Source organism: Dipodomys ordii, unplaced genomic scaffold, assembly GCF_000151885.1.
Source record: "Dipodomys ordii isolate 6190 unplaced genomic scaffold, Dord_2.0 Scaffold56, whole genome shotgun sequence".
NCBI lineage: Eukaryota > Metazoa > Chordata > Mammalia > Rodentia > Heteromyidae > Dipodomys > Dipodomys ordii.
The window spans coordinates 8,305,774-8,318,210 of record NW_012267272.1 but is presented as its reverse complement, the minus strand read 5'-3'; the positions used below and the strand labels follow the sequence as shown (position 1 = coordinate 8,318,210).

The 12,437-nt window shown below is 40.6% G+C and overlaps 1 protein-coding gene across 1 annotated transcript in view; it reads right to left on the bottom strand.

The window, feature by feature from the left end:
* Mgam (maltase-glucoamylase) overlaps positions 1-12,437 on the bottom strand; it is a 131,250-nt gene that overhangs the window by 88,540 nt on the left and 30,273 nt on the right. The window contains exons 15-22 of the mRNA XM_013021693.1: positions 10,835-10,952; positions 9,677-9,848; positions 7,954-8,070; positions 7,304-7,458; positions 5,826-5,910; positions 5,066-5,122; positions 4,402-4,526; positions 1,602-1,690 (exon numbers count right to left, since the gene is read on the bottom strand). Coding sequence (XP_012877147.1) covers positions 1,602-1,690; positions 4,402-4,526; positions 5,066-5,122; positions 5,826-5,910; positions 7,304-7,458; positions 7,954-8,070; positions 9,677-9,848; positions 10,835-10,952 — 918 coding nt within the window. The remainder of the gene's footprint in view (positions 1-1,601; positions 1,691-4,401; positions 4,527-5,065; positions 5,123-5,825; positions 5,911-7,303; positions 7,459-7,953; positions 8,071-9,676; positions 9,849-10,834; positions 10,953-12,437) is intronic.

The window sequence follows — 12,437 nt, the reverse complement described above, 5'->3', positions numbered from 1 at the left end:
TGGCCATGTTAACAACACTGAGATTTCAACTCACCCCAGTAGAATGGCTATAATCAAGAAAACTAACAATAACAAATGCTGGCAGTAACTGGAATGTAAGCTTTTTCAACCATTCTGGAAAACAGTCTGGAGGTTCCTTAAAAGACTAAACATAGAGCTTTCCACAACCCAGAACTTCCACTCCTGGACATTTATCCAATTGAACACAAACAAGGCCACACTAAAGCTACCAGCACAATCATGTTCATTGCACCATTTTTTTCTTTTTTTTTTTTTTTTTATTACTTTTTTTTTTTGTTTTTTGTTTTTTTATTCCCTTTCGGTTTTTTTTTTTTTTTTTGGTTTTTCTTTTTTTTTGGTTTCTTTTTTTTTTTTTGTTGGGCAAAGGTTTTTTTTGTTGTTCTTTTTTGTTTTTTTTTTTTTTTTTTTTTTCTTCGTTTTCTTTTATCTTCCCTTCCAAAAACTTCTTCCCAAAATTATTTTCAAGGAACTTTCTTCTTATGTTTTATTCTAGGACTTTTTTTTTTTTACCTTTAATTTTTTACCCTCTTTTTCCCGGTTTTTAAATTGCTTTTTTTTTCGGTTGATTGGGAAAGGAATTTTTGGCTTTTTTCTTCATTGTTTTTTTTTTTTGCTTATTCGGCCTTTAAAAAAAACAGAAATGCTGCAACTTGACATACATGGATGAATCTGGAGCCCATTAAACTAAGAGCAATAAGGCAGACAACAAAGGAATTCTGAGGTCTTATTTATATGTGAATCTAAAATTAGTGGACTTCTTTAAGCAATTGTGGTCATAGGCAAAGGGCAGAGGACATGGGAATATATTGTTTAAAGTTCATAAACTTCCAGTTATAAGAAATAACATTACAGAAGCTAAGGTACAGTAAGGGAAAGGATAAATGTGGTGATAGGGGGCTATCATTACACAATATGAATGTATGTTATTCATCTTGACAATCATCAGTCTTTGTCAATTAAATATTTTTAATAAAAAACCTTTGAAAAACTATGCTTGAAGGTGACATTATTATAAAGAATGTCTTAAAGGCCAAATTACTGTTTTGGACCGTCCCTCCACCATGAGCTTGAAACGTCTCTTTTCCAGGTGCTTTCAAACATAAGTCTTATATCTTAAGGTAGAGCTACAAGAATAGCCACAACCCCTGAGTCAGAGCCATGTTCTGAGGCACAGGTAATGCACACACAAAAGGAAAGTATGTCCTTGGTGCCTCATTGACATTTGTATGGCTTTTTCACATCTTCAACATTTGTTCTTTGTTTTGGGGGAAAATATTTACAAGGTAAATGAATTGTAAGAATTATCTTGAAAATTTGTTTTCTAGGTTCCTACTAACAATAAAATGAGTACCTATTGTAGATGTCTATCAATGGAGAATTCTGAGAGAGAAGAATCTGCTTTCCTAATGTCTTTGGTTCACCTATCCCTGCCTCTGAACACTACAACTAGAAACCAAACTGTTCTCTCAAGAACTACTATCCCTGGTGAGAATCCTCTCACAGGTAAGGGGCAGCAGAGGGAAGGGCCAAAGGCAAACACGCAGGTTAGGAAAAGGAAATGTGCCCATAACAACACTCACCCTTTGACTGCCCATCATCCCAGAAAAGTTCACCTCTGGCTTCATTGTTCTCATCCAGGGCAATGATAAGACCAAGAGGGTTCTGGCGGCTGCAGGAGACAAGATTCACGTGAGAGACACAAAGATGGCAGCACAAAGAATTTTACCAAATGTTTTCCTAAAGTTTCATTGGGAAATTATCCCACCCACAGACAGCACTGCTTTTCTTCAAGGATAAAATGTCAGGAGCATTCTACTCCTCTACCAGAACACAGAACACAGAGCACAGACTATCCCATGAGTTCCCAATAAACATGTGCAAAGGAAGCCAGGGTGTGAGCATCAGAATCCCTGCAGTGGCTGCAGTCACAGCTGTGGTTGCAACTATAATTTAGATCATGAACTATTGGAAGAGAAGGAAATCCCAGACAATGGTGCATAGCCAGCTCTCTTCAGAGATAACATCTGAGGAGAAGAGTCAGCTGGTATAAGGGAGACACACCATTTCCCCAAGGACATTTGGACTCAAACTGCATCACATACAGTAAAGCTCACTTCTATTATAGAAACTTGTCTTAGTTGGCTAGCTATTAGTTTGTTTTGACAACAAAATTAAATATTCTCATAATCCGCATTGTAATTTAAAGAGATGGTGGATGATAGCTGTGGGATAAAGGGGAGAAAGGAAGTAAATTCACTTAGAAACTTCTAGTTTCCCCTCTCCTCCACACCACGTCCCAATGCCCCACCCCTCCTGTGGCCCCACTGTTCTCAGGCTCCCCAGTGTCCTCTCTTCATTTCAGCCTTCCACATGCAGGTCAGGCCCCACTATCACCACTGCAGGCTCTCATCGTGTGCATGGATGGAGCTGTCCATGCTAAGAAGTCCAGAGATGAACAAAATACGAAGATGAATAAAAATGCTGAAAATTAAAACTCCTGACATCTCTAAACTTAAATGATATAGGAAATTAGACACATTAAACAAATAATCAAAGTCACAAGTGAAAAGTGACACAGAAGTGAAGATCCTATGAGAGATTAGATAATACATCCAGAAGTGGGAGGAGTGTGATAATCTGAAGGTCACACCCATGAAATACTACTGAATCCTACATGAATATTCTAATTTAGAAAATACTGGTGGGATTGGAAGAAAATAAAGGATATATTCAGGAGTTCAAAATGACAACAGAAAAACTAAACAGTGAGCTAAAATTAAAAGAATGCCCAGTAAGAAAACTTGAGAGTTATCCCAGAGACAAATGGCTAAGAAGATTATAAGTAAGGTGCTGAGTCTGTCATGGAAGCTAGAGAAGATGACCTTCAATTCTCATGTAGAATCAGCATCCTGGTAGGAGATCACATATACTAAATTGCCACAAGTCCCTGGCTTGCCACAAAAGTAAAAGTAAATCACCTCTGAAAGTCAAGAAGACCCACATTACATTCTTATCATCACCATGTTTTACAAAATAAAATCTGTAAATATACCTAAAAATAAATTATCATGAAAGAAAATCAGCTATTTATAGATTTTTGTTCCCCAAGGACTATAAATCATAGCATTTTCAAACACAAGATGCTTCAATCAAATACTTTGACTGTAACAAAAATTAATGAAATAAAGAGAAAATCCACTAAGAAGAATTTAACTATATGCATTTTTCTTTAAATGGCCAAAAATGGTGAAGCAGCAGCACTCTCTCTAACAGAGGAGTTGGAGAGTCTCGTAGATGAATTTGTGTTTAAGTTGAATCATTATAAATGTACTAGGGCAGAGGTAGCAAATGACTCTAGCAGATTCAAACACTAGTTTTGCCAAAACAATAAAAAGAATTAATAATAATAATAATGTACCAGGACTTATTTAGTCATCATTTAGAAAAAAATCCTTAAAATTTAACAATTGCAATTTCCATGTGATCTAGCCACCAATTTTGGGTATATATTTACGTATAAGAATTAGTCAATTGGAGACAGGATAGATAGGAAGTCAATAAATCAATAGTATAAGAGCCAGACTCAGAAATGAAAACCCTGAAGTCAACCACAAAAAAAAGTATCTCCCTTCCATCTCCTTCCTTCAGATTTGTTTTAAAAATAAGGGGATAAAAAGGGGCTGTCTGCATCTGCCTTTTCCTTTGAGATGTTCAGCAGAACTACAGATCTAGAAAAACAATTCTTATGAAGTAGTCAAGGGAAACCCAAGGATGTGCGCGCACGCACACACACACACACACACACACACACACACATACACACACACACACTCCCCTTCCTCTCCACATGTTTCATTCCTTCCATCTCCTTCTTTCAGATGTGTTTTAAAAATAAGGGGATTAAAAGGGGCTGTCTGCATCTGCCTTTTCCTTTGAGATGTTAAGCAGATCTACAGATCTAGAAAAACAATTCTTTTTTTTGGGGGGGGGGGTCCTGTCATGGAGTCTGAACTCTGGGCCTGGGCGCTGTCCCTCAGCTCTTCAGCTCAAGGCTAGCTCTCTACCACTTGAGCCACAACACCACTTTCAGCTTTTTTCTGCTTATGTGGTGATGAGGAATCAAACCCAGGGCCTCAGGCATGCAAGGCAAGTGCTCTACCACTGAGCCAACTTCCCAGCCCCTAGAAAAATAATTCTTATGAAGTGGTCAAGGGAAACCCAAGGGCACACACACATACACACACACACACACACACACACACACACACACACATGCACTACACCCCTTCCTCTCCACATGCTTCATTGTAATTGAGCACAAATGGTCATCAGATAAGTACAGAAATGTCTTGCCTCCCCCTGCAGGACACTCCACACTACCTGGCCATAGTGGTTGTACTTGGCTGCTGTGTGGGGAAGATGTAGCCTCCTCGAAGGTGAAGTCCGATTTTGTCTCCAGGAAGTTCCATCTCTACCTCTTGTTTCCTCCATCTCAACTTGGCCCCCTGGTGCAGGCAGACAAACCAAACACAGTTATCCTGATCATCCATGGGCCCTACTAACTGCCGTGTGCAGGTGCTCTCTAGGGCTCTCCCTTTTCCTCTCAGCTGTCTTTCTGTCTACTCAAGCAATGAAACAAGGGAAGGTAAACATTTAGAATGTGTGATTGCAGACAGCTGAAGTCTGTGAAAAACAGTTATGCCATGCTGAATCTGTTTGATATTGACTGCATGCACTATCAGATCTGAACAACTAATTTGGTTCCTGAGCAAGCTCCAATCAACTCCCTCCAATGTTTGCTCATAAAGATGCCACTTGAGTCTTCATCTTGTTGCTGAATAAAGTTGTGAAAGTACTGTTCCCAGATTTCATTACAACTGGGTTCAATGACTCAGGCTCACTCTATGCCCTGCTACAGAATTGTAGAAAATGTGATGGAAATGCTACTTGTGTGGAAATGGGTATTTTTCTCTCTGTGTGAGGCATCTTGTCTAGCAACTGCAGGTGTGGCCTTGAGAAGTGTAAGGAAGTCCCAGGTACTCACCGTCTCATAGTCATACCAGACGGCATCAGGCACGTATGCCTTCACTCTATCTGCACCCTAAAATCAAAACAAAATGTCATCCACTTTGACTCACTATCTGGGTGGATAAAATAGATTGCCCACCAGGGCTGGGAAAGTGGCTCAGTGGTATAGTGCTTGCCTTTCATGCATGAGGCCCTGGGTTCAATTCCTCAGCACCACATAAGCAAAAAGAAAAAAGCCGGAAGTGGCGCTATGGCTCAAGTGGTAGAGCGCTATCCTTGAACTGAAGAGCTGAGGGACAGTGCCCAGGCCCAGAGTTCAGGCCCCATGACCAGACCCCCCACACACAAAAAATAGATTGCCCACCATTCCCTAATACTGTTCAGAGAGGGCAGACACAGACCTTTCTTTTCTGTTACTGAACCACTTCTGTCTCTAATGCAGATAGGAGAAGCCATTACTTGGCAATCCAGGGTATCATGGTAGGAATAGTAGTTAGCTAAGATAACCTGAAAACCCATAGAGATGCTCATTACTAAACCAAGAGCTGCCAGTAGGTGCTTTATCACTGGCTGGGAATTTTGCCTAGGAAAAAACATCTTTCTAGAGTGGACACCATGTAACCAATATTCCACTGCCCAAACCCCAGGACACTCTGGTCACAGCTGCCTAGTATTTTCCACACATATTGGAACTTGGTTTGATTTAAAAAAAGAAGACGTAAGAGTTGGGGAAGCAGTTCAGGGAGAGAAGCAGAGGCCTCTGTGAGAACACTTGCCTCCTCTAGAACAGGCGTGATGAGGAAGGCCGGCCCCCAGAGGAACTGTCGATGCACATCCCACGTGTTGCTGTCTTCATAGAACCTCGAAAGCAAAGACACAGGTCACTGAGACGTGGGCAGGGGGTTCTGAGAGCAACCAAGCACGCATGCAGGAAGACCAGGAAAACATCACCCATCAATTGTGATACCTGGACTTGCCCTCCTCCCTCCATTCCCAAACACGTCCAACTGTCCTCCAGACACAGCCTCAGAAATGACTGAACATGCTAGCCCAGAACTTAGGTTAGGCAGGCTACATACTATAGTTCTATTTATCATATCTTCCTTAAAATAAATAAAAATAAACGGGGCATCGTAGCTTACAGCTGAGATCCTCACTACTTGGGAGGCTAAGGTTGAGAAGATTTCAGCTTGGGACCAGTTGGATATAAATGTCCACAAGACCATTGCAAGAGACAACTGGCATTAGTGGTACAGGCCTGTCATCCCAGGGGAAAATAGGGGGAAAAAACATCAACAGGAGGATCAAGGTTCAGGTCTGCTTGGTCGAAAAGAAAGACTCAATCTCAGAAACAACAGGAACAAAGGTCTATTGCTCAACCAATAGAATTCTTGCTTAGCAACACAAGGCTCTAAATCACAGTACCAGTTGAAGCCCAAGCACTAGGGTTTAATATATTTTAGCATTTCAACTCAGGAAGGAATTGGGTCTGATCACCAAACATATCAGATAATGTAAAACTTCACTTTTTTATCTTCTAGGACACATACCTTTTATCTGTGAGTTCTAGGCGACGACAGAGACTTAACTTCAACATGAATTTATACATATACATATGTTTGCCTGAGGGCCTCATCTATTACAGACATGGGGGTAAATTCTATTTAACAAGGGAAAGCTCACAGTCCCTCTTATAGCTCCATGGCTGGCAAATAAGAATTACATACTTCTGATGTATGATATTCTTATTTGCTTGCAAGAATGTTAGCATCATTGTTCATTACCGAAGAGATCATCCATCAAGCTATCAAGTCTTTTAAAAATAAAGGGAGCTGGGATTTAGCTCCCTTGTCTACCATGAGAATAATCATGAATTCAATCCCCACCACTGAAGAAAAAGACATTGATATTAACTGGATGAACTATTAGATCTGAACAACTAATCTGGTTGTCTGAGATATAAACAGTTTAATTAATGAAAGAACAAAGAAAAGCCACCAAGTCTCATGACTTCTAGGTTATTTATTTCTCCAAAGTAAACAAGCTATAATAATAAAGTTAATTCCTATAATGGTATCTAGGTAGCAAGAGCCTTATAAGTACCAACTGGGTATTTATATTCCAGTTACACACACACACACACACACCCCTGAATAAGTGCTTGAATTATTTCAGCGTTTACTCTGCTAACCTATGATATACTCAGTGTCACCCAGTTTCATTCACCGAATGCTGCAGGGTTGGAAGGACTTACTCGTGCACAAGGGGCCTTGCCACGGTGCCTCCCCGGCTGTGCGCATGGTAGAAGAGGGTGTAGAGGTAAGGCAGCAGTGTATAACGGATGTTAAGGTAGTGCCTGGAAGAATTCAGCAGCAAGGAGTCAGCTCCAAAGGAAGCAGGGTCCTGGTCCTGGGAGGAAATAAAGTTCACAATCATGGGTTGGCTGGGGGAAAGCAAGGATTCGCAGAGAACTCATTCCCTACAGTGAAGGATTTGCTTCCTGAATGAGCTGGAGTCTAGGTTGCAAACTTTGCCTCTAAGCGTTACAGCTGGGCATTACAACATTACAGCTACTTCACTCCTTAGAACTGCACTGCTGGGAGACTGTCCTTGAAATATTTTCATATTTCCCCACATGCTTTTCATTACAAAAAGAGCAATACAGAGAAAGACTGAACAGATTGAACAGGAAACCTTCACAGACTCTATTTTCTAATGGCAGCAATACATGAGAGACTGACAGGGGAAAGTTTATGCTGTAGCACAGATGCTGGTAAGTGCAAATGAGGGTACAAATCAGAGCACCAAGGCAGATGCCAGGTTAGTGGATTTCTTATGGAAGATGCAGACATCTAGTCCTACATAGGCCAAATTGGTATTGATTGTCCTTTCCTGGGGTCTCACCTTGAAGCCTTGGCCATTGTGATTCCTGGAAAATGGATAAAAGGCTCCCAGCTGCATCCACCGCCTGCAGAGCTCCTCAGAAGTGTCAAGTGCAAAGCCGCATATATCTGCACCCACCTGGAAGGACACAGCCATGCAGTGTGCCTCTCCTCCTCCACCACCCTCTCCTTTGTTTTCTACCAGGAACCTTCCAAATGAACTGCACTAAAACCTCGTGCTGAAGGGGCTCAAAGAGTGTGGTCAAAATTGGCAGATATTCCGTGTCACTCTTTCTTTTTTAACTTTTGGTAGAACTGGGGTTTGAACCCAGCTTTGTGCTTGCTAGGCAGGCCTTCTACCACCGAGTCATACCCTTTTCTGCACTGGTAATTTTGAGACAGAGTCTCCCATTTTGCCTAGGCATTTGCATGGATTATGATCCACTTATTTTGTTTCCCATTGTAGCTAGAATGACAGGAAAGTTTCATAGCATCTGACTTCTTCCATTGAGATGGAACCTCATGGACTTTTCTCCTAGGAAGGCCTGAAACCACTACCCTCTTGATTCCAGCCTCCCAACAGAGCTGAGATAACATGCCTAAGCCATTGTGCACAGCTATTTGTTGAGAGGGCTTCTCACAAGCCTGCCTGGGCTGGCCGCAAACTATAATCTCGATCTCCCAAGTAGCTAGAATGATAGGCATGAGTCATTAGTGCCCAGCTCTGTGTTCAGTCTTTATTGCTGAATGACACTGAGTTACTACCCCTTTCCTTACCTCAGTATCTCTATTTATAAAATGGATATGACAGCTTTTAAATGAATAGTCACTGGTAATATTGCTAAAGATATTGTTTTACTTCATACTTTTTCAAAGCCTATCTTTGAGTATGTCACTCACCTAGTCAAAAAAAAAAAAACTCCAGGATTTCTATACTATTGTTTATCCTATGAACTCTTCAATCCCTAGTTGCAACCTATCTTCTTAGCACTGTCGCTCATTCTGGTCCCACACAACAATCCTAATAGATACATCTGTTTCTCCCTTCCTCCCCTTTTTGCTCATGATGTTTTTCTTAATCTTAAAAATGAGTTTCTGTCCTCATTAGCCATTTTTCAAGGCTAAACTCAAGCATTATCTTTACTAAGAATTTTGACTTTCCAGACTCTTTCTGTTCCTTACAATCTTTTCAGACTTACTAAGTCTCTTTCTCAGAATTTCTCTTAACACTAATACATAGGTCCCAATTGGCTCTTTTACCCAATCTTGTCATAATTATTTGTTTTCACATATGCCTCCTCTTTCTAAACTTTAAGGTCTTTGGGGAGTATGAAGGCATTTTGGTCGCTGTTCATTTATGCTTCACTACACACTAATCCTGCATAGTTAACACAGCACCTTGAACACAGTGTTCAATAAATGTTTATATTGAATTACAAAGGTTCATCAATGTTATATTTCTCCACACAGATACTAGGTACATGGTTTATATTCTGTGTATCCATCGGCCTTAGACTGAGGGATCTAGGCAGGTTTCTGTATGTAAGTTATACATTAATAGAAAGGAATATTCCAGAGGATATCAAAGTTTCACGTTCTGTCTTTGTAAGGTAGTACAGGGAAGGGCGGCATGGGACCAGAGCCATGTCCATGCATGGTTGTTGAGGCTTTATGGTTTGAAATCTTTCCAGAATGTGTCTTTCTGGGAATGGACATTAATAAGAAAACTTAGTACAAGGACTCACCATTGGGATACCAAAAAGGTTGAACTCAAGCATGCCAGGGATGGACCACTGAAGGTCACTCCAGGTGGCCGAGTTGTCCCCTAGCCAATGGGCTGCGAACTTGCCTGACCCCGCAAAGGTAGAACGCGTTAAGATGAAGCTTCTCTTCCCAGGGAACACAGTCTTGACAGCTCTGGAAGGGAAAGAGGTTGAGGGGGCGAAACTGTAACTGCAGACAGTCTAGGCCTGGGATACAGTAACAATGCCAAGTAATTGTCAAATGTCCCATTCGTCTCATCTTTGTCATTTCAACAGGGTCAAAATGGCTGTTGGGAGACGTTTATCATGAACGGCATTTTTTTGGTTTGGTTTGGTTTGGTTTTAAAGTATTTCATGCACATCATTAACCCCATAATTTCAAAGAATTTCAAAAGTAACTTTGAAAAGGTTTCTAGAAAAAGATGAAATTTAACTTTATGCAGATATATATGCATCGATTTCTCATAACACCAGAAATACAAATACAAATATGGACTTACTTACCAGCCTTCTGAAAGTTCAACTTTTAAATATATATACTTTGGAAATCACTTTGTAGTTAAAAAAAGACTTTTAAATTGTATGTATGTACATTTATAACTAAATATAAGTACATACTAACCCTAATTTTAAGTATGCATGTACATATAATTAAAAAGCTTTGTGGGCTGGGTATGTAGGTCTGCAATAGAGCACTTTCCTAGAATGCGAAAGTACTGGGTTTAATCCTCAGCACTGGAATCCCTTTGAAAATGTCTACAATTACACCCACTAACTTGATCATGAATGAAGGAATTTTAGGTCTGGTCTCCTGCTGTCACAACAAGCAGAAAGGAAAAGACATGGCTTTGGACTCACAGAGAAAAGAGCCCAGATTTTACTTTTCCAATGTATTCGCTGTTTAACCTTGGGCAAAGGAAGAAATTCACTTTCTTCCATCTAACTTGTCATTCTTTCATTTACTCATTTTGTTCTTTCATTTTACAGACACCACAAATCTTTGTTGGATTTCTTCTTCCTTCTATGCCAGCAAGTTTCTTTGCTCAATTATGATGGGTATAATTATCATGGGAAGTAGTCTCCCAGTTCCTAGTGAGCCATCATTTGATCCAGATCAACCTATAGGAACATTGATCTCACCCTTCAGTGGCGATCGCCATGGAGTAACCATACAGGTTGTGCACGTCGTACTGCTTGCCCCACTGCTGTACTGCATCCATGCAGAGAGTCTTGGCGAACAGGTATCCATCAAGGACCCCTGAAACAAAAGAGGCATGGGTCAGTGAGGCCCTTCAAAGCACATTTCCTCACCTCACCCATCACCCTGGAAAGCTGGCTCCCACTGAGCAGCCATTTCTGGTGGCCAAGCTAATAACAATGGTACTGCTTTGCCATTACAGTGTATACTTGAGGTAGTTCCTCTAATACAGAACTTGTCCTGACCCTCACTACCTCATCCCCTGGCTTCCCATGTGACCAGGGCACGCATTCAAGAGCGAAAGAGGCTAGTCACACAACAGCTTCAATCTAAATCCTTTCAAATAAGTTAAGCAACCCAAGAATAGAAATATTGGATGAAAGTTTGATTTATGATTCCTTCTTTGGCCTTAATTATACATTATAGAAAATGATTTTTTTTGGTGTTGGTGGCTAACTCCTATAAGTCTTCCTACTGAGGAGGCTGAGATCTGAGGATCATGGTTCAAAGCTAGCCTGGTCAAACAAATCTGCAAAAGTCTGATCTCTAATTAACCAGCAAAAAGCAGGAAATGGAGGTATAGCTCAATCGTAAAACGTTAGCCATAAGTGAAAAGGCGAAACTGCGAGTAGGAAGCCCTGCGTCAATCCCTAGTACTGGCACATACACAGAGGGATGATTTTCAGTGTTGGGTTTGTTCATCTGTTTTCTACTTCCATGTACCACTCTGGTTCTGATCCAAATTACTTTTCTGATCTTAACTAATCTAATAGCTTCTTTGTCTGGGTTTTTAACAGTATTTTTTGTCTTTTCTTTTTTTTGGTACTAGGGATTTAATTCAGGACATTTGCACTTGCTAGTCAAGCATTTTGCCACTGAGCTACATCCCATCCCTCTACTAGCTTCTTAATGGCTTATTTCCTTCTAACATGTAATCCATATTACAAATTGATAGTTACAAAACTATTGTGCTACCATACTTCCCTCTAGATAAATCATACAAAGCTTCTACCACAAGAAATAATGACATATGAACTGTTTAGGCTCCTATCCAAGCCCCTGGGTATTTGATTCTGATCTATATGTACCAAATTCTTTCTTTTACACCACGCTGAAATCAGCCTAAACTGTTATGAGTCTAGACATATCCTCCTTTTCTCAATCAAGATACAATTTGTACTATAGCCTGTATCATTCTTTATATTATAGTTCCAAGGCCATACCCTGAGAGATAGGTATCTAAAGTTCAGTTAAAGCTTGGGAAGGACATATTTGCTGACCTCCCAGGCCATAGCTCTGGCTGTCTTTCATTCAGTGGCTCATGTCTGCCTTCCTCGCCTGAAGATCAAAGACTACTCATCAGCTCCCTTTCTAGGAAGCCCCAGCTTGCAGGACACACACTCCACTGTAACATTAGACTATCCTTCCCCTAGAAATAGCATGGATTACAGGCGGAAGGACTAGATTTCCCCTTAGAAAACCATAGGGAGGGCATTCCCTTTATCTTGTGCACTTATATACACATTACCTTTCCAGTGTGTTCAG